At 40.6% G+C, this 23,313-nt stretch overlaps 2 protein-coding genes across 2 annotated transcripts; both read right to left on the bottom strand.

The window, feature by feature from the left end:
• Window positions 1-5,040: 5,040 nt before the first annotated feature.
• si:dkey-6n21.13 (P2Y purinoceptor 3) lies at window positions 5,041-6,523 on the bottom strand. The gene has a single exon (XM_060924139.1). It carries the CDS (start codon window positions 6,387-6,389, stop codon window positions 5,091-5,093), a length of 1,299 nt encoding a protein of 432 aa, XP_060780122.1. The 5' UTR covers window positions 6,390-6,523; the 3' UTR covers window positions 5,041-5,090.
• Window positions 6,524-7,952: 1,429 nt separating this feature from the next.
• Window positions 7,953-14,554, bottom strand: si:dkey-6n21.12 (schwannomin-interacting protein 1). The gene is made up of 7 exons (XM_060924152.1): window positions 14,073-14,554; window positions 13,457-13,668; window positions 11,922-12,028; window positions 11,749-11,836; window positions 11,475-11,624; window positions 11,226-11,343; window positions 7,953-8,622 (listed from the first exon to the last, which is right to left on the bottom strand). Exons 2-7 carry the CDS (start codon window positions 13,664-13,666, stop codon window positions 8,522-8,524), a joined length of 774 nt encoding a protein of 257 aa, XP_060780135.1. The 5' UTR covers window positions 13,667-13,668; window positions 14,073-14,554; the 3' UTR covers window positions 7,953-8,521.
• Window positions 14,555-23,313: the final 8,759 nt, after the last annotated feature.

Genomic DNA, 23,313 nt, shown 5'->3' on the forward strand with positions numbered 1-23,313 from the left:
TTAGAGCAGGAAAATCACGACACTGTACTGGACTCTAACATTTTAGGTCCACTTAGGCTCCCCTAGACAGTTTGAACTGTGGGGATTGAATTCTCATCTCATCTCATTATCTCTAGCCGCTTTATCCTGTTCTACAGGGTCGCAGGCAAGCTGGAGCCTATCCCAGCTGACTACGGGCAAAAGGCGGGATACACCCTGGACAAGTCGCCAGGTCATCACAGGGCTGACACTTATGGCCCTTTTCCACTACCCTTTTTCAGCTCACTTCAGCTTGCTTCAGCTCACTTCAGCCCGACACGGCTCGCGTTTCGACTACCAAAAACCAGCACGACTCAGCTCGCTTCAGCCCTGCTTAGCCCCTAAAACTCGCACGGTTTTGGAGTGGGGCTGAAGCGAGCCGAGTGAGGCTGGGGGCGTGAGCAGACACTCCCCTGTGCACTGATTGGTGAGGAGGAGTGTCCTCACATGCCCACACACGCCCCGCGAGCGCGCTGGGATCTGTAAACACCGCAAACCCGGAAGGAGAAGAATTACGAATTACGAGAATTTCTGAAGCCTTATGCGCCTCGCCTCATCTATACGCTCTTGCCAGTATCTGTCCGCGTTGTCGGTGACAACAAGCCACAGCACCAAGACCAGCAACACTAACGACTCCATGTCCTCCATGTTTATTGTTTACTATTCGGGTCGTGAGACTACCGCTTAAAAGCTCACTGATGTCACTGTTTGCGCTGCTTAACGACATCACCTGACGTCCATCCACTTTCGCTAACTCCACCCAGTGTGTCCACCCACTTCCAGCCAGCACGGTTCAGCGCGGTTGTAGTCGAAATGCAACTCCAACAGCCCCGCTCAGCTCGACTCAGCACGGCACGGCTCAGCCCGACTCCGCTGCGTTTGTAGTGGAAAAGCGGCAATAGACACAAACAACCATTCACACTCACATTCACACCTACGGTCAATTTAGAGTCACCAGTTAACCTAACCTGCATGTCTTTGGACTGTGGGGGAAACCGGAGCACCCGGAGGAAACCCACGCGGACACTGGGAGAACATGCAAACTCCGCACAGAAAGGCCCTCGCCGGCCCCGGGGCTCAAACCCGGACCTTCTTGCTGTAAGGCAACAGCGCTAACCACTACACCACCGTGCCGCGCAGTGTAAAGCTTAAGTGTTTTAAATTATCAGAGATAAACATGGGTACTACTTGTTCCTAATTGTCAGTTGACTATCAAGAACACGGAAATAATTAACTTTCCCAAATATATAACCTCTCTCCCTCTCACATGAGAGGTTTAAAATGGACTTTGATTGGTAATTGGTTGACAGTGACTGAACCTTATACTGTGTGTGTGTATGTGTGTGTGTGTGTGTGTGTGTGTGTGTGTATATATATATATATATATATATATATATATACACACACACACATAGAGAGAGAGAGTTATTCCATGAAATCGAGTCATACATGAGCTGATAGCCAATGAGGTGCGTAGCACTAAATTGGCTATAAGCCATGTACGACAAAATTAACTGTAATAACTGTTTTATTATATCCACATTCACTGAATTTTGAGAAACAGAGCATTTTTATTTTTTGCAAATTTGATAAATAAAAACTTTATACAAAACGTCCGACAAAATCATTTCCGCTTAGAATATAAACAAACCGGCAAAATGAGAATAGCAATTTGTGAAAAATGCTATAATAATAATTCTTGAAAAATAAAGAAAATATATGTTCTTAACATCATATATTTTTATTCCATATTTTGTTGCTTTTTAGGTATTTTTTCAGGTTTTGTTTTCGAGTAGAGTTTTTATTTCGTCCTCAGTTGGTTCAGCAATACGATCTGCTATTTTGTTTTTCTCTAATCACGGTATATGAGCTGATAGCTCTGATATTACACGGTCACGCAAAGATATGAAATTTATCTTCAAATGGTGAACATATTTCACGAGTGAACAAAGGGAACGAGTGATATATTTTTCAACATGAGAAGATAAATTTCTTATCTTCATGCCACTGTGTAATATTCTTTATATTATATGGACGCATCCACAAAAAAGTGCACAAGTTAATCAAAATAATTTTAATTTTGAACCAGTTCACCATTTTGACAATGAGTGTCTAATCAGTGGGAAAATGTTGGGATTGACATCATCGGAGTGAAGATATTGGGAAAAATGTCACTCAGATCCAGGATGTATTTCATATGAAAAATACAAGTTTTTCAACACAAGAAGATAAACTTCATATCTTAAAGCCAACGTGTGATTTTGTTTTTATTATATAGACACGTTCACAAACAAAAAGTACGCAAATTTCTCAAAACAATTCATCGATATCCTCACGAGTGAGGATATTGAAAACTATGTCAATGTCCTGGACGTAGTTTGTGTGAAAAATACGAGTGGCATATTTCACAGTAAAACACTCATGTCTATACAGTATATAGAGGATATTACATGGTGGCACAAAGATATGAAGTTTATCTTTGAGTGGTGAATGTGTATATCACAAGTGAGCAATGCAAACGAGTGATATATTTTTCAACACAAGAAGATAAACTTCATATCTTCATGCCACCGTGTAATGTTCTTTTTATTATATAGACACATCCACAAACAAAAAGTACTCAAATTTGTCAAAACGATTCACTGATTTTCTCATGAATGACATAGTGAAAATTATTATACATACAGGACACTGTTTCCATGGAATAAAAGTGTGTATTCTATTCCCTTCTAGTGGGTTTCATTCATTTGGTTTGATAGCAAACCATGTCTATGTCTATGTGTCAGCCCTGCGATGACCTGGTGACTTGTCCAGGGTGTACCCCGCCTCTCGCCCATAGTCAGCTGGGATAGGCTCCAGCTTGCCTGCGACCCTGTAGAACAGGATAAGCGACTACAGATAATGGATGGATGGATGGTTTGATGGCATGCAATATTGTTATCATATCGCTTATCTTACATGTATTACACCACTCTACCCAATGCAGAATGAGCGTGCAATATTGTTACAATATTGTACATTGTCAAGACAACATGACGTCACACATTGGAGCTCATGTAAATAGCCAATGACAAAACTTTTCTGCTGCGCATGTGCAGAACCATTTCTTTGTCTGCCGGAAAAGGTAAAAGATGAGGCTAATCCAGTGCAACTGCTAGGATTAACTATGCTAAGCACTAAATAAATAAACTGAAAACTGAAACTAAAGACGCCCTGAACACCTGAAAGGCTACTAAAACTTCATTATATATTTCTCATGCATATTTACAAGAGAAAAACATACCAACAGACATCAAAAAACTGGAAAAGAGACATCTCGGAGATGCAAAACTTCTGCGCAAGCAAGCGACTGTGACAATTTGTAAACAAACATGGCCACCAGGTTTGCTTCATTAAAAACAGAAGATTTTGAGAGAATTTTGGCTGCCAGGTAGCTCCATTATGTGTAGTTGTTGATGCTGATTTTAAAAGTAATTAAGTAAATTACATAGGGAAATGAATACTTAAGTATGATTGAAAAATACTGTGGCGAGTGTGCATGGAAGAAGACTCTGGAGACAGAAATCTTAGTTTCTCGGTTGTTAGCCTGTGCTATTTGTTCTCGATAGCACTGGCTTGACTGCGTTAGTGTTGGCTTTTGCTAACATTACAGCTGAATGCTACACCAGCTGGAAGGTGACTGCACTGCCACGTTTATGAATGCTACAGCGACTGGAAGGTGACTTCACTGCCGCGCTAACAACACCGAGTTGTGGGTAAGCTAGCGTTGGCCTTCGCTAACACTACTGATGAATGCTACAGAGGCTAGAAGGTGACTGCACTGCCGTGCTAATAGCACTGAGTCGCGGGTAAGCTAGAGTTGGCCTTCGAGAATGCTGATATGAAGAGAGGGTGTATGTACCGTATAATAATAATAATGTTGGCTGGCTTTTTTTCATGGTCTATCGGATATATTTCATTCAGCTAGCATGATATTGAACGAGTCGAAGACGAGTGTATATATATATATATATATATATATATATATATATATATATATATATATATATATATATATATAAAATACACAAACTACATCTAGATCATTGAGTGATATATTTTTCAATATCTTCACTCATGAGGAAATCAATGAATTGTTTTGATAAATTTGGGTACTTTTTGTTTCTGAAGTTGTCTATATAATAAAAAGAACATCACACACTGGCTTGAAGATATGAAGTTTATCTTCTCATGTTGAAAAACTCATATTTTTTATACGAAATACATCCTGAACCTGAGTGACATATTTCCTGATATTTCACTCTGATGACGTCACTCCCTATGTTTTCCTGTTGACTTGATGCACATTGTCAAAATGGCGAACCCGTTCAAAATTAAAATTCTTTTGATTCATTTGTGTATTTTTTGTGGATGCGTCTATGCAATAAAGAGAATATTACACAACGGCATGAAGATATTAAGTTTATCTTCTCATGTTGAAAAATATTTCACTTGTTTGCTCTGCTTACTTGTGAAATATATTCACCACTTGAAGATAAACTTCCTATCTTCGCACTACTGTGTAATATCCTCTATATACAGTATATTCATATCCAGACTTGCAACCATTTATAATGATTTATACAGCATAGACATTTAATTTCTGTTTGTGAGCCCCAAAATACATGGAAATATAATTTATTTACATTTTAATCATTTACATGTCACAGCATTCACTGATACTGAACAAAATACCCAAGGCCAGTATTGAGATAAACGTGTTCTCATGTAGTTATATTTTGGTCCTGTCAGCTCGTAATATCATGGTAAGTAATATGGGCAAAAGACAGACCATATTTAAGATAACATTACTGAATCACATGAAACCAATTTTATAATTGCTATCTGATAACAATTACACTATTTGATTATCAACTGACAAATTTATTTTCCCCCCACTTTTTATATTAGTGCACAAGGAAATAAATGAAAACATAACAATTTTAAGAGATTTTCCCCAGTACATATGACTCTACATCCACACAAGTCATATTACTAACATTCAACAATGTACATATTTCTTATACTTTTTGTCAAGGTAAGTCAGTGAATATATTGTTTTCTGCCTTGAGGTCATTGTTTTTATGGATCACTGCTTCTTCCACTACTTCTTCCACAACTTCCTCCACATTCCCTCCTTTTCCCAGCATCCGTAAAGGCCAAAGGAGCCCATGTTGGGAAGGTGGTGGTTTGTTGCAGCAGGTTCCACTTTTTTCCTTGGTGAGGAAATAAAGCAAAGCATTAAGCCAAGCATTGAAGGATGCTAGTGGCCGAGTAATTTTATAACAAATGGAGACCATCCGCATCGTATGGCACTGCACCCTGCTGGTCACTTTCAGTACCAAAAAAATAGTGCGGGTAACATGAAAGGGGAAGAAGCAAAGGGCAAAGAGGAGAGTAATGGTTATGATGGTTTTGATGGACTTCCGACGCCTGTTTATGTAAGGTGAATGAGCTCCGAGAATAATGGACATGCCTTCTCCTCCTGTCCCTGCCTTGCTTCCTTGTCTTGTCTTTGGTCCAGTAGCAGGAGGTTGGGAGTGCAGTGTTCGAAATATAGTCATAACCACATGTGAGTAGCACCAGGCAATAATGCTAAATGGCACAAAGAACCCCAAGAGATGGAGGGTTATTCCATAAGGAACATAGTCCTGGAACTCCTTATCAATCGCATCATCCCAGCAGTTATGGAACATTCCAGCGCTTGGACTTGTGTTGGACTTGTGTGTGTCACCATTCACTTCATGTGCCATTAATGCTCCACCGTCCTTTCGACGGGGAAGATGCTCTGTTTGCGCAAATCGAAAAATTGGGCATGTGAGCACAAAGACAGCAAGCCATACCAAAATGCAAGTGCCTTTCACAGCCCTCTTGGTCTCTAAAGTGATGGTCCTCATGGGATGACAGATGCCCAGGTATCGATGCACAGAGATGCAGGTGAGGAAAAAAATGCTACAATATAGGTTGAAGTAGAACAGGAAGCGCACCAAGCGACACATAAAATCTCCAAAGACCCAGTTATCATGCATGATATAACTGGCCACGAGGAATGGCAGGGAGAGGCCATACATAAAGTCAGTACTAGCCAAATTTACCATATAAATTAGGGACACATTCCAGTGCTTGGTACGGCGAAAAGAGCGATAGAGCACCACAGAATTGAGGCTGATGCTAAAGATAAATGTGAAGGAGTAACAGATAGGAAGGAAGATGTACTTGTAGGACTCATCAATGTTGCAGGAGGCAGCAGTAGAGGAATTAGATGAAAAGAGGAAAAGGGTGCCACCTTCTTGTCCTGTTTCAGACAGGTCTGTAGGAGTGTCTGTCACCATTTCTGATTGCTTCTGAATCTCTTAGTAAAGAAGTGATTCTGTGTCATTATCACAATGAATATCCATAAGAACAGCATATGATTCCAGTGCTGGATTGTGTCTAATTTTCCAGTTATTCCAGCCTGGTGGTCCAATTTGAGTTTCTGTAAAAAAATAAAAATAAAAAATAATAATAATAAATAACAGCATTGACAATATATTTAGTGTAGCATTATAAAATCCCACAAATTCCATATGAAATTCATGAACCAATTTGATTCTGGAGTTATTCAAGATTCCAAGATGGCTCTTTTCTATATAGTAGCCTGCCAGGCAGCCTCTTTTGCCTTGTTCTCTCCCCCACCCTCAGCTTTTCTTTCTCAATTTGTGAAGCTGTTTGCCCTGCCGCATGAGTATATGCTGCTGATTCAGACTCTTTTCACTTCAGTAACTAATCAATCAGTAACCACACTTCCCCTCTATGTTCCATCATCCATCTTTTTTCCTGCCCTCACTTGTTACCCCATTCATACTCTTTCCTCCTTATGACCCCCAAAAGTTTACAAGATATTTTTTTAGCTCTTTTTGCACTACATCATTCTATATGCTTCAGTGGATATATGTGAACATAAAACATTGTTTTCAACTTTATCCACATGCCATACAATGGTTATTTTCTCTTCTTGTAAACTGAGCATTAAGCTGAGTAGCTACAGGGCAAAAGGCTATATTGTTCAGCACTTGAGAAACATAAAGCTTTGTGTCAACAGACTGATACGTTCACTCAACCATGTTATGATAAATCATCCATTTGTGCCTTAATGGGGACAAAGACAATTCCAGGGAAAAATACAACTTTTATAATGTCCTTATTGTCCAAATGTTAAAAAGCTTCATAAATTACAATTCATAAAGAAAAAAGTCTAAGAAGAATGTGCCATGTATTAGAATGGTACATAAATACCTCAAACTGGTTTTGTGTTATTGCAAACTGGAAAACTTACCGATTTGACAGAAGAAAACTTTTTGAATAACAAAATCTCAAATGTCAAAGTGAAAACTGATACCAGAACACTCCTAGTTCGTTGTCCATCCGCAATCAGAAGTGAACAAGAAGGTACAGATAAATAGATACAGATAAATAGATAAACATACTAAAACTATTGTTCTCTAGTTCACTTTAAAACCATAAGCTGCTTTTCTACCTCACCTCGACTGTTTGTCGTACCTATTGTGGACCATTCTATGCATCCCTCCCTTCTTCATGGTCTCCCCTCACCTCTTCATCTGTCCCTCCCCCTGTCTATCTTCTTTCCTCTATTTCTGCTGAGCTGTCCTTTTGAAGATACAAACTCTGACCAGGCAGCACAAAGAAATGCTTTATTCTGTATATGTATTAGGTTATAGTTTGAAAGAAAAGCAGTAAGGAGATCTAACCCACATAATGGGTATTGATCACCAGCTCTATATAATATATTGTGAATAAATTGTACCTTTATTCTGTTTAGTAAAGAAAAAACCCATAAGCAGCATCAAGCCATTCAAATGCTACCTGAGATACAGTATATGTACATACAAACACAATTTAATTATTCTAGGTAGACTTTAATGAGCATGTTTTAAGCAGCATTGATTCTCTAACTGCTAATTTGCATAATTTACATTTGTGAGCACAGGTGTGAAACATACTGTAACACATCATCCCTTCAGGAGATTATTGCATTATCCATTAGCTCTACAAGTGTCTGCATGTGACTGTAAACTATTGTCTATCAAATTATACATGCAGTACATCACTAAAATGTTGTAAATATGACATAAACTTAAAGGGGCTGGAACAATAAAAATAATGATTTGTTAAAAAGAATTTGATTCTGGAAAGAGGTTGGTCCTAGACAGCAATAACAGCTTACCAATGTCCTACAGCACCTTTATATCATCATACTAATAGAAACCTTACAAAGCAGCTGAAACAAAGGCAAACGTGGAAACAAATCTGTGCAATTGAAATCCTCAAATTCCTTAAACAGTCCTTTGGTGTGGAGAAACTTTTCACAGTACAGGTAATTCTTCCAGGCAGATCTCCCAGGTTTGTAAGTTCTGAAGTTACTGAGGCATTGGTTTTGTCGCTCTCATGTAAGTGACCGCTTCTGTCAGAGTGATGTCATATCCTGTATCTCCAGTAACATGGCATCCTGCTCAGTTCTCAGTTGGTCTCTTGTGAGAAGTCGGCCCACTAACTCAGAGCTGAGGTCTACACAGACACACACACACACACACACACACACACACAGAGAGAGAGAGACAGAAGAAGAAGACGACGACATTAAGACTGATAGATCATTTAAGCAGTCCGATGTACAAATTTCTGCTCAAGATTTCTCCTCCTATGTATACATGTACAGTACTGTGCAAAAGTCTTTGGCACATATAAACAAACACTGTACAGCAAAAGTTCCTTCAAAAATAATTAAATTAAATTAAATGTTTCTATCTAAAGAGCAGTAACTATAAAGAGCCATACACCGTGCAGTTTTATAAGGTACTTGGCTGGTAAGTTTAGCATCTTAGAAAATCTGTTCTTCTGGAGACTGAGTGCTGCACTTGATTCTATTTTGTTTTTATTTTTTTTGCCTTATAAAAAAATGGTCTATTACATAATATGTTACTTTCTTTACTGCCATTAAAACATTTTTCTGTAACGTTTTAATTTTTTGTTGGAAGAGTAATATTTGGATTTTTTACGGATTCAACAATGCAGAAGACAAACATCTCAGACAAAATTTGTATTTTAAAAATTAGTGTGCCTAAAACTTGTGCACAATACTGTATATATATAGTGGTGCTTGAAAGTTTGTGAACCCTTTAGAATTTTCTATATTTCTGCATAAATATGACCTAAAACATCATTAGATTTTCACACAAGACCTAAAAGTAGATAAAGAGAACCCAGTTAAACAAATGAGACAAAAATATTATACTTGGTCATTTATTTATTGAGGAAAATGATCCAATAGTACATATCTGTGAGTGGCAAAAGTATGTGAACCTCTAGGATTAGCAGTTAATTTGAAGGTGAAATTAGAGTCAGGTGTTTTCAATCAATGGGATGACAATCAGGTGTGAGTGGGCACCCTGTTTTATTTAAAGAACAAGGATCTATCAAAGTCTGATCTTCACAACATATGTTTGTGGAAGTGTATCATGGCACGAACAAAGGAAATTTCTGAGCACCTCAGAAAAAGCGTTGTTGATGCTCATCAGGCTGGAAAAGGTTACAAAGCCATCTCAAAAGAGTTTGGACTCCACCAATCCACAGTCAGACAGATTGTGTACAAATGGAGGAAATTCAAGACCATTGTTACCCTCCCCAAGGAGTGGTCAACCAACAAAGATCACTCCAAGAGCAAGGCGTGTAATAGTCAGCGAGGTCACAAAGGACCCCAGGGTAACTTCTAAGCAACTGAAGGCCTCTCTCACATTGGCTAATGTTAATGTTCATGAGTCCACCATCAGGAGAACACTGAACAACAATGGTGTGCATGGCAGGGTTGCAAGGAGAAAGCCACTGCTCTCCAAAAAGAACATTGCTGCTCGTCTGCAGTTTGCTAAAGATCACGTGGACAAGCCAGAAGGCTATTGGAAAAATGTTTTGTGGACAGATGAGACCAAAAAAGAACTTTCTGGTTTAAATGAGAAGCATTATGTTTGTAGAAAGGAAAACACTGCATTCAAGCATAAGAACCATCTGTGAAACATGGTGGTGGTAGTATCATGGTTTGGGCCTGTTTTGCTGCATCTGGGCCAGGACAGCTTGCCATCATTGATGGAACAATGAATTCTGAATTACACCAGAGAATTCTAAAGGAAAATGTCAGGACATCTGTCCATGAACTGAATCTCAAGAGAAGGTGGGCCATGCAGCAAGACAACAACCCTAAGCACACAAGTCGTTCTACCAAAGAATGGTTAAAGAAGAATAAAGTTAATGTTTTGGAATGGCCAAGTCAAAATCCTGACCTTAATCCAATTAAAATGCTGTGGAAGGACCTGAAGCAAGGAGTTCATGTGAGGAAACCCAACAACATCCCAGAGTTGAAGCTGTTCTGTATGGAGGAATGGGCTAATATTCCTCCAAGCCAGTGTGCAGGATTGATCAACAGTTACTGGAAACATTTAGTTGCAGTTATTGCGGCACAAGGGGGTCACACCAGATACTGAAAGCAAAGGTTCACATACTTTTGCCACTCACAGATATATAATATTGGATCATTTTCCTCAATAAATAAATGACCAAGTATAATATTTTTGTCTCATTTGTTTAACTGGGTTCTCTTTATCTACTTTTAGGTCTTGTGTGAAAATCTGATGATGTTTTAGGTCATATTTATGCAGAAATATAGAAAATTCTAAAGGGTTCACAAACTTTTAAGCACCACTGTATGTATGTGAGTGTTATAGTCAGGTGCTCACAAAACTTTGGCCATATAGTGTACATTAAAAATTAGAAAAGTGTATATTCGGCCATTTTTATGTTTCAAATACACTATCAAATTGAAAAAGGTGAAAATTGCTCATGTTGGGTAATTTTAATGGAATTATGGAACTATATATCAGGGTCAACGCAGTGCCATAAAAATAGTCATATAAATATTTGTCAGAGTTGCAAATTAGATCCAGTTCCAGTTCTTGAAGAAGTAATGATGACTTCATTATTAGCCAAAATGCCAGTGGTATTTCAAATTCATGATACTAGAGTTAACAAAAACTGATTATGAAATGCTAAGCAACAATATTAGAAGCCTTTAATTTTGGAGAATAAAGATATAATACTGTTTCAGATGGAAGAAATCTTACTATGAATGTCTTTGCTTAGTGTTGTCTTCAGTGCATTCAACTCCTTTAAGCTGAAATTCTGCAAATCGCTGCGATTATAATGAGTTCTCTCTTTAACTGCATCACTTGGGGGTTTGGTCTATAAGAAAACAGTCATGCAGATTAATATTTTTTTTCCACAGCCATGTACACATACAGGCTTAAATTATTGTATAAAATTATCTTGGACTTTAGGACTCAGAATTAAAAGAGATCTTGATGCATTGTTACCTGTTTTTGCTCCAACCTCAACTTGTGTCTTAGCATACTGAGTGCAGCCTTGACCTCTTTCTTAAACCCACCAGATTTGGTTTTGCTGCTTGATGCAGTGCTGGGATGCTGCTGTGCCTGGTGAATCTGTTTCCCAGAGCGTTTGTTCAACTGTAAAGTAAACAATGAAATACAGCACCATAAAACACTTTGTTTTATATATAAGCAGAATATTAGATATTAATTTGTTCCATTCCAAAATCTGCAGTGCAACAAATGAAAGGTCATTGGAAACCTCTTTTTTCTCCTTGTCTTCCTCCTCATCCTCCTCACTCTCACTGTTGTTGATGAAGCAGAGTTGCAGGTTCATATGACTTTGGAGTCTAAAATAATCAGGAAAAGCCACTTATATTCAGATATTACAGCAAAGTAAGAAATAGAAGAGAAAATAATCAATCTGATGCGTACCGTGATGTTAGGGCAGTCAGACGACTATCATCCATATCCTCACAGGTGTCTTGATGTCTAGTAAGGTTATATAACTCTGGCCAACTCTCTGTCCACTGTGCAACATCCTTGAAATATACAGAAAAAACATATAGACACCACTTTAGCTGCTTCATATACGAGTGTCAATATAAGCAATTTAGGTACAATACAATAATGTAGAAGCATTTTTCGTATGCTTTATGAAATCACTCAAATTTGAGGTCCCACTTCTCTTAGCTGTTAAAGTTATGACCAGAAGGTTGTGAGGTAATAATCCAAATACTGCCACTGTTAGGCTGTTGAGCAAGACCTTTAACCCTAAACCACTCATCTTAACAAAAGGACTGGAGTATGCCTGACTTGTAAGTCACTTTTGGATAAAAATGTCTTTCTATTCACCTATCATCATGATATTGCAGGTCTGAATCCTGACAATGCCACAAGCATCTCTTGCTGGGAGTCTAAAAGTGCAAAATTAAACGTGTTTTCTGGATGGGAGGGATGGCATTACAATCTCCCTTGTCAATCATGGACATTGGTGAGCTCATGTATGTGGAAAAGGAACATTAGCTCTTTCCCCAGGTGTGTTCAACTGCCCTGTGATATAGCATGACCAACAATTCAAAAAGATGTGGTGGCTGGCTTCACGTGTCGCCAAGGTAGTACGTAATAGCCGTTGAAAGCTGTTGTGTGATGGAAGAGCTGGCTACTTCGTGGCAAATGACCACATTGGGTTAAAATAAATAAATAAATAGTCTGGCAAATGAGTAAGTGCAAAAATCAGGACTTGATGATATGATGTTAAATTATGTGACAACACACTTTTCTAAGAGTGGTTACAGCTTAGATATTAAAATCTTTCTCTGTTTGTTTTATTTTTGTCTTTTCATTGTTAAACATTTAATTTCATACATATTTTTTGAACGCTATTTTGCCAAAATGCTATTTAGCTGATACTCTGATAGTAAAACTCATCTCATCTCATTATCTCTAGCCGCTTTATCCTGTTCTACAGGGTCGCAGGCAAGCTGGAGCCTATCCCAGGTGACTACAGGCGAAAGGCAGGGTACACCCTGGACAAGTCGCCAGGTCATCACAGGGCTGACACATAGACAACCATTCACACCTACGGTCAATTTAGAGTCACCAGTTAACCTAACCTGCATGTCTTTGGACTGTGGGGGAAACCGGAGCACCCGGAGGAAACCCACGTGGACAACATGCAAACTCCACACAGAAAGGCCCTCGCCGGCTACGGGGCTCTTACCCGGACCGTCTTGCTATGACGTGACAGCGCTAACCACTACACCACCATGCTGCCTGATAGTAAAACTACATTGTAATTGTTTACTGTGTATCCTGAAAAAGTATCACAATATGATATTTTTACCCGACTGACAACCACCAATTTTAGTTGTCATTTCACACACTTTATACACAGAGTACGTGTACTGTACAGTATATCTTCCCACATGCTGTATGCCATTAAATTGCATGATTTTCATAACTCTGACCTTGTTCTTTTCTCTTCGCTCTTCCTCTTGTTTCTCAAGTTGGGCAATGCGCAGGCTTAGGGCTTCCCAGTGCATGATGGGTAGTCCTAGGTCATCATCAGAAGAGCCTTCTTGCCACAGCAAGGCTGCTCCTTCAGCATCCTCTTCTGTCTCATCACTCTCCTTTTCCTCTCCCCTTTCCCTCTCTCTCTCCTTCTCTCCATCCATCATGCCTGGAACATTTCAGAGACATATTTAAAGACACTCAGCGTTTCAAATGTTTTCAGAAACATAAATTTCATGAACACGTGTGGCCTACTTTAGATTCAAATTAGTAATAAGCAAACGATGTTAAACTAACACGAGAAAACCATTTGGAACAAAATGAAGGAAAATACTATGACGATAACCTGAGGCAAAGACAAAGTCAACATTTGCACTCAAATTATTAAACAAATCTAGAATAAAATCTTGAAATCTAAGTAATTTTCTAGTTGTTTTTTTTTTTTTTTATATATATAGCAAAGCTAAACAGGCCCAACTTATTCAGGTTCAGCCACGTAGGCTGTTGAAGAAGTGTCAAGTGTTTTAATGCCCTGTAAATATTTAAAACAATCTTAAAGGTCAGGTCGCTTACCTATGTGGCTATGAGAAACTTTTAACACAGAAGTTAAGAATCTTTGTGCTTTCAAACTGGTCGATAAAAAGGCCTAAGTTCCCATAGCTTTCCCGAAGATACAGTAGTTGTCTCCTCCTTTTGGTCCCGTTACGCGCCTCCTGTCTTCATTCGCTCTTCTTACACTTCTTTCAGTCTTCAGTTTTGTTTATTCGATGCTCCGTGTACGTTAGATAACCTATTTAACAAATCCCGTGCGTCTGTGTCAAAGAAGTCAATCAGAAGCCCATGTGCGACCTTAATAATTCCTGAAAGTGTTGGCTCACGACTGCCTCAAAACTTGAGGAATTTCGCAACGTTTTGTTTCAGTGAAGGGAGGAGGAGGAAGAGCCGAGCAGAATCACCAGGTGTCCAATTTCACTCATTCATAGCGAATTCAATTTTATAGCAGTAAAACTCGAGTTAAACTACTTATCCTGATCCAGAATTTCCAGATACTGAATACCACATTCAGACGCTTATGCCCATGTTTATAATTCACTAAGACTTGGCAGGAAAACTAATGGAAAGTAAAGCTCATACATAGGCAGAACCAACGAGCCTGGGCATGTCTTATTTCAGACAAAATTGCCATGGGTGGGTCCCGAATCTTTGTTTTTTGGCGACTTATTAAAGTGAATCCTCAACTCGCAGCTACTGTAGGGTACGTGTTTTGAGACTGCACAACATTTCTGCACTCAAATGAATCGATTCACATGAATCGACTCTGTAAAGTGAATCATGGGGAAACTAAGAAGAAGAACCCTTTATTGGTCACATGCACACTTCAAGCACAGTGAAATTTATCCTCTGCATTTAACCCATCTGAAGCAGTGAACACACGCACACACTCAGAGCAGTGGGCAGCCACACTAGAGCACCCGGGGAGCAGTCAGGGGTCAGGTACCTTGCTCAAGGGCACCTCAGCCCAAGGCCGTCCCACGTCAACCTAACTGCATGTCTTTGGATTGTGGGGGAAACCGGAGCAAACTCCACACAGAAAGGCCCTCGCCGGCCGCTGGGTTCGAACCCGGAACCTTCTTGCTGTGAGGCGACCGTGCTAACCACTACGCCACCGTGCATCGTTACATCCATCCATTATCCTGTTCTACAGGGTCGCAGGCAAGCTGGAGCCTATCCCAGCTGACTATGGGCGAGAAGCAGGGTACACCCTGGACAAGTCTCCAGGTCATCGCAGGGCTGACACAGAGACAAACAACCATTCACACTCTCATTCAATTGACCTACAGTCAATTTAGAGTCACCAATTAGCCTAACCTGTATGTCTTTGGGGGCGGCACGGTGGTGTAGTGGTTAGCACTGTTGCCTCATGGCAAGAAGGTCCTGGGTTCAAGCCCAGCGGGTGGCGAGGGCCTTTCTGTGTGGAGTTTGCATGTTCTCCCTGGGTTTCCTCCGGGTGCTCCAGTTTCCCCCACGCATGTCCAAAGACATGCAGGTTATGTTAATTGGTGGCTCTAAATTGACCATAGGTGTGAATGTGAATGGTTGTCTGTGTCACCCTGCCTCTCATCCATAGTGGATGGATGGATGGTTTCCCCCACAAAACTGGACCACCTGGAGAAAACCCATGCAGACACGAGGAGAACATACAAACTCCACACAGAAAGGCCATCGCCAGCTGCTGGGCTCGAACCCAGCTGTGAGGCAACAGCGCTAACCACTACACTACACCACCATGCCACTAATCATTAATCATCTAAGCATCTTAACTAATGTAGTACTAGAAGGGGATTTGCAGCCACAGACCATGACAATGATCAATAAAAACTAGTGGCGGCTACAGTTACTGACAGTCCATAATTATCTACACCTTTTCGGATTTACCAATAAAAAACAATTTTACAAAGGTGAGTTTCGGTTACAAGTTATTATTGGTTAATTAATCAACCGGAAGACCCCCCCCTCACCCTTTGATCTTGTCGTCTGATGACACAGTTAGTTACCCGAGATGGATTGGTTTTTTTTTTTTAGCACAATCAGCAATTTGAGGAAAACCCGGGACGTTATCACTGCAGGTAAGCATGATGGAAAGATCATGGACATGCTTTTACTTATCAAATTCACCAATATTTCATGATATCCTTGTTGAAACCGACTTTGTTTCTTACTCTTTCATTTGACAGTCGCCATTTTGTATCTAAACGCGCGCTTGAGAAGTCACATGATGTTTTGATAATAGTGATCACTTTCACCGGTGTCCACCATTATCGACACCCTGTGGAATTAAGTGACATTTACAACTGTTATGGATCGATCTTTGTGTAACATTGTTGAAGTAGATGAAGTACTTAAAAAAAAAGTAAAAGTGCTGTGATTTATAATAATCTTTTTTCTGATTCATAACAGAATGGAATGCTTAGAGTATTTGGAATCCTATTGCAATAAATAGAATTAGACAAGAATTAAATTCCTAGCATATAAAAAATGATATGCTTGAAATATTCAGATTTTTCTATTCCATTCAGAAAATATTTTTTTGCAGTTTGTTGTAAATATCTACCACATATTACAATATCAGTAGACATTTTATATTTTGGTTCAAGGAATGACATGCATCTATATAATAAAAAGAAAATCACATGTTGGCTTTAAGATATGAAGTTTATCTTCTCGTGTTGAAAAACTCACATTTTTCATATGAAATACATCCCGGGCCTGAGTGACATACTTAAATAATATTGGCTAGTGTTGAGTGGTATATCAGATATATTCCATTCAGCTAGTATGATATTCAACGAGTCGAAGGCAAGTTCGGCATCATGTTAGCTGAATGCAATATATCTGATATACCATGACAAAAAGCCAGCCAATATTATTATTAATAATAATAATAATAATAATAATAATAAGGCGGCACGGTAGTGTAGTGGTTAGCGCTGTCGCCTCACAGCAAGAGGGTCCGGGTTTGAGTCCCATGGCCGGCGAGGGCCTTTCTGTGTGGAGTTTGCATGTTCTCCCCGTGTCTGCGTGGGTTTCCTCCAGGTGCTCCGGTTTCCCCCACAGTCCAAAGACATGCAGGTTAGGTTAACTGGTGACTCTAAATTGACCGTAGGTGTGAATGTGAGTGTGAATGGTTGTCTGTGTCTATGTGTCAGCCCTGTGATGACCTGGCGACTTGTCCAGGGTGTGCCCCGCCTTTCGCCCGTAGTCAGCTGGGATAGATTCCAGCTTGCCTGTGACCCTGTAGAAGGATAAAGCGGCTACAGATAATGAGATGAGATGAGATAATAATAATAATAATAATAATAATAATAATGGGCGGCACGGTGGTGTAGTGGTTAGCGCTGTTGCCTCACAGCAAGAAGGTCCGGGTTCAAGCCCCGTGGCTGGCGAGGTCCTTTCTGTGCGGAGTTTGCATGTTCTCCCCGTGTCCGCGTGGGTTTCCTCCGGGTGCTCCGGTTTCCCCCACAGTCCAAAGACATGCAGGTTAGGTTAACTGGTGGCTCTAAATTGACCCTAGGTGTGAATGTGAGTGTGAATGGTTGTCTGTGTCTATGTATCAGCCCTGTGATGACCTGGCGACTTGTCCAGGGTGTACCCCGCCTTTCGCCCGTAGTCAGCTGGGATAGGCTCCAGCTTGCCTGCGACCCTGTAGAACAGGATAAAGCGGCTAGAGATAATGAGATGAGATGATAATAATAATAATAATAATAATATAATAATAATGGGCGGCACGGTGGTGTAGTGGTTAGCGCTGTTGCCTCACAGCAAGAAGGTCCGGGTTTGAGCCCCATGGCTGGCGAGGACCTTTCTGTGCGGAGTTTGCATGTTCTCCCCGTGTCCGCGTGGGTTTCCTCCGGGTGCTCCGGTTTCCCCCACAGTCCAAAGACATGCAGGTTAGGTTAACTGGTGGCTCTAAATTGACCGTAGGTGTGAATGTGAGTGTGAATGGTTGTCTGTGTCTATGTATCAGCCCTGTGATGACCTGGCGACTTGTCCAGGGTGTACCCCGCATTTCGCCCGTAGTCAGCTGGGATAGGGTCCAGCTTGCTTGCGACCCTGTAGAACAGGATAAAGTGGCTACAGATAATGAGATGAGATGAATAATAATGGGCGGCATGGTGGTGTAGTGGTTAGCGCTGTCGCCTCACAGCAAGAAGGTCCGGGTTCGAGCCCCGTGGCCGGCGAGGGCCTTTCTGTGCGGAGTTTGTATGTTCTCCCCGTGTCTGCGTGGGTTTCCTCCGAGTGCTTCGGTTTCCCCCACAGTCCAAAGACATGCAGATTAGGTTAACTGGTGACTCTAAATTGACCGTAGGTGTGAGTGTGAATGGTTGTCTATGTGTCAGCCCTGTGATGACCTGGCGACTTGTCCAGGGTGTACCCCGCCTTTCGCCCATAGTCAGCTGGGATAGGCTCCAGCTTGCCTGCGACCCTGTAGAACAGGATAAAGCGGCTAGAGATAATGAGATGAGATTAATAATAATAATAATAATAATACTGGCTGGCTTTTTGTCATGGTATATCAGATATATTCCATTCAGCTAACATGATACCGAACTTGTCTTCGACTCGTTGAATATCATGCTAGGTTAATAGAATATATCTGATATACCAGGACAAAAAGCCAGCCAATATTCTTCTTCTTCTTCTTCTTCTTCTTCTTATTATTATTATACATACACACTTTCTTTTCCAATTTTCGATGTCCATTGGTATGTTTTTTTCTCTTGTAAACATAGGGGAACCATCAGGGCCTTCTAGGCCTTCAGAGAAGGCCCAAACATATCAGCATTTCAAATGTTATATTTAATTTCTTTCATTCTTTAATTACTATCATTCTTTCATAATTTCATTATAATTATTCTCTTCTAAATCTATTTTGGCCTCATTTTTTATCAAATTTGCTTCAAAAATTAAAGGGTTACTGTCCTGAAAACATTAAAATAAAGTTATCCAATTAGATTTTTTTGTTTGCTGTCTCTAGGCAGAGAAGAGTTTAGAGCTGGTTCATTCATTGCTTAGGACTTAATTGCCGGGACATAAGGCCATGGCAGTGTATGTTTATATAGGAAGTGACAGATGAATTAACCAATCAGATTTTGATTTATAGTGAGAGGGACCAAAAAATTATCGCCCTAGGTCTTCTCGATTGCCAACGTGAGCTTAACCGCGAGTTGGCGCCATCAGGGCAGCAGTGAAGTCACCTTCCAGCCGGTGTAGCATTCATCAGTAGTGTTAGCAAATGCTAATAAAGCGGTCAAGCCAGTGCTATCAAGAGCAAGTAGCACAGGCTAACGACCGAGAAACTAAGATTTCTGTCTCCAGACTCTTCCTCCACACACACTCGCCACAGTATTTTTCACTCAGACTTTGTATTCTTTTCCCTATGTAATTTACTTAGTTACTTTTAAAATCAACATCAACAACTCCATACAGCGGAGCTACCTGGCACCTTGCTGCTAATCCCTTGCAAAATCCTTTGCCCTGTTGCTTTTTTGGTGTGTCTGGCTAAGTTTTGTCTGAGCTGAAGTCCCAGCTGTAATAGTAACGGTTCGCCACTGCTTGTAAATATGCATGAAGAATATCTAATGAAGTTTTGGTAGCCTTTCGGGTGTTCAACGTGTCTTTCTCTTTCCCGGCAAACAAAGAAATGCTTCTGTGCATGTGCAACAGAAAACTTTCCTAGTGAATATTTGCATCAGCTCTGACATGTGGCATCATGTTGTCTAGACAACCATGCAATATCGTAAACCATATTGACCGCTCATTCTCCATTGGGTAGAGTTACGTAATACATGTAGGATAAGCGATTATGCTAACAATATTGCATGCTATCAAACCAAATAAATGAAACTTGTTGAAGGGAATAGAATAAATTTATTTATTCCATCAAAAAAGTGTCTTGCATGTATAATAATTTTTAATATTTCACTCCAATGACATCACTCCCAATGTTTTCCCACTAACTTGACGCGTGTTGTCAAAATGGTGAACTGGTTCAAAATTAAAATTCTTTTGATTAACTTGCATATTCTTTTGTGGATGTCATCTCATTATCTCTAGCCGCTTTATCCTGTTCTACAGGGTCGCAGGCAAGCTAGAGCCTATCCCAGCTGACTATGGGCAAAAGGCGGGGTACACTCTGGACAAGTCGCCAGGTCATCACAGGGCTGACACATAGACACAGACAACTATTCACATTCACACCTACGGTCAATTTAGAGTCACCAGTTAACCTAACCTGCATGTCTTTGGACTGTGGGGGAAACCAGAGCACCCGGAGGAAACCCACGAGGACAACGTGCAAACTCTGCACAGAAAGGCCCTCGCTGGCCACAGGGCTCGAATCCAGACCTTCTTGCTGTGAGGCGACAGCGCTAACCACTACACCACTGTGCTGCCCTTTTTGTGGATGTGTCCATATAATATAAAGAACATTACATGGTGGCACAAAGATATGGAGTTTATATATCACTCGTTCTCTTCACTCACTCATGAAATATACATTCACCACTCGAAGAGAAACTTCATATCTTTGCACAACCATGTAATATCCTACATGTATACGTGTGTGTGTTTAAATATTGTACTTGTATTTATATGAATATTGTATATTGTACAAATATATGTATATTGTATATATAGGGCCATGTGGTGGTCGTACAGTGGTTTCACGGTCACCTTACAGCAAGAAGGATTTGAGCTCCATGGCTGACTGGGGTCTTTCTGAGTTTGCATGTTCTCCTTATGCCTGCGTTGGTTTCCTCTGGGTGTTCTGGTTTTCTCCCACAGTTCAAAGACATGCATTAATTCAATTGGCTACTCTATATTGTCCATAGGTGTTAGTGGTTGCCTGTTTCTCTGTTTTGGCCCTGCGATGGATTGGCAACCCGCCCAGGGTGTTCCCCACCTCTCACCCAATGCAGGGGCAGATCCAGGAAAATGGGAAGGTGGGGCGTCAACCCAGTAAGGTTGGGGGTCCAGAGGCCTCCAGAAGCTCTGCAGTTTTTAAATACCTGGAGATGTATTTTGAGCTGTCAGAGACATGTTGCAAATGAAATATCTTTAAAAAAAATATTACCATATCAGAAGTGTGTTTTAAAACTAGGAACTTTCAAAACCATTTTATTAGTCATTGAAAATGATATTGTCAGAGTTGCAGCTAAATGCATAGAACTGATAAATAGTAATATTTATGAAAGTTGCATTGTCATATAATGCATTACCACATGACACACTACAGTGTAGTACACTGACCACAAAACCCCTTATATCAATAAATTATTACTATTTTAGCAACTGCAATCTGAGCTCCTGCTCAGGACATTCAATGTACATATAAGACAGTGAATATACCCAGGTAAACTGAGGTAATGTAAGTGGCCACTTAAGACAGAGCTTAATACCAAGATAACTATAAACAAAGACTGTAAGAGTTGTAGGTCTATAATTTTATTTATTTGGCAGTCCATCTTTACTATGATGACTGTGAAGTCGTGATTAAAAAAAATGCTTGGCATACTCATTTGTGGGCTACAAGACCCGCTTTTGAGTGACAGTATCTTTCGCATCTTTCACACTTGAAAGATGTGGCCAACGGGGGGTTTGAGTGGCTGATTTTATGTCTTTCCAAGTACTGTTCCTCTCTAGCCTTTTCCACCTCTCTGATGGCCCTCACAGTAACAGAACGCCAGTGGCTTCTGTCCATAGCGTCACATTCCCATGTTGAGTGACAAATGCTACTAGTCTTCATGTGACACTTCAGCACATCTTTGAAGTGAAGTTTTGGGCGACCACACTTCCTTGTTCCACAACTTAACTCGCCATAGAATACCAATTTGGTATATGCATGTTAGGCATCCTTTGCACATGACCCACCCATCTGAGTTGGGACGCTGTTATAATAGCTTCAACACTAATGGTTTTGGCTCATCTTAGGCTACGTTCACACTGCAGGCTGAAGTGACTCAAATCCGATCTTTTCGCCCATATGTGACCTGTATCCGATCTTTTATTGACAATATGAACGACACAGATCCGATTTTTTCAAATCCGACCCAGGCCGTTTGGATATGTGGTCCTAATTCCGATTCCTATCCGCTCTTTTCATATGCGACTTCAGTCTGAACCGCCAGGTTGCATTCATCCGACTTACACGTCATCAACAAGCCACAAATGTCACTATTCTGCACTGAAGTAGGCGGCGGGTCTCTCAAAAAAAGTTACAACAACATGGCGCATAATCACGGGCGCAGATAGAGGGGGGGACTCGTCCCACCCAGATTTAAATTCACCTCGCTCGGTCCCCCCCACTTATAGGGAGGAAAAAATGTCTATGCTGTCTTTCTTTGTATAAGGCAAACCTCACGGAAAAATCAAAAGACTAATTACCATTCGGTTTATTGAGGTGCACAGCAGTGTATACATAGTTGCAACAACTCACATAAAACAAAACAAAGACTGATATTCGGTTGGTTGAGCTGCGCAGACTGCACAGGTTGCGAGCTCGAGCTTGGTTGCTATGGTTACTAACAACAAGTTTGACAGGCATATCGGGGTTGGGGTTGGTTTGCTGGCAGCTTTGTCCCCCCCAGTTTTTTGTCCCTCCCAGTTCAAAAAACGTATCTGCGCCCCTGCGCATGACGACAATGCAAGGGATGCTTCGGGCTGTGAAGGTTCTGAATCTTCTCAATGGAAGGACGCAGAGGTTAGGGAGCTGATTTCCATTTGGGGGGATACAGCTATTCAAGCTAGATTGGATGGGTCATACCGCAACCGGGCGGTTTTACTTCCGTAAACACTGGCCATGCTCACTGCGTGTGACGTCATCGTATCCTGCAATGCGCATGCGGAACACTTTTAGGTCGCTTTTCGTTCATACTGAGGATCACATACAAGTCGCATATATTTGTTAATGTGAACGACCTCACAAAAAAATCGGATTTCACAAAAAAATCGGAATTGAGCATTAAGCCTTGCAGTGTGAACGTAGCGTTAGAACTTCTACATCAGGGATTTTATCTTGGCATTTTATTTGGAGCAGTTGCCTTAGATGACATAGCTGAGTTCTAGTCAGCTTCATGATGTGTCTGCGATAAAGGCTCATGCACTCCTACTGAATATAACAGGCATGGAAGAACTGCAGCATTGTAAACCTTGATTTTAGTTTCAAGTCTTACATCATGGTGTGACCAAAGCCTCTTGCATAATGACCCATATGTTTTATTTGCAGCAGTGATTCTTCTGTCCACCTCAAGATCTG

This window comes from Neoarius graeffei, chromosome 1 (assembly GCF_027579695.1).
Source record: "Neoarius graeffei isolate fNeoGra1 chromosome 1, fNeoGra1.pri, whole genome shotgun sequence".
NCBI lineage: Eukaryota > Metazoa > Chordata > Actinopteri > Siluriformes > Ariidae > Neoarius > Neoarius graeffei.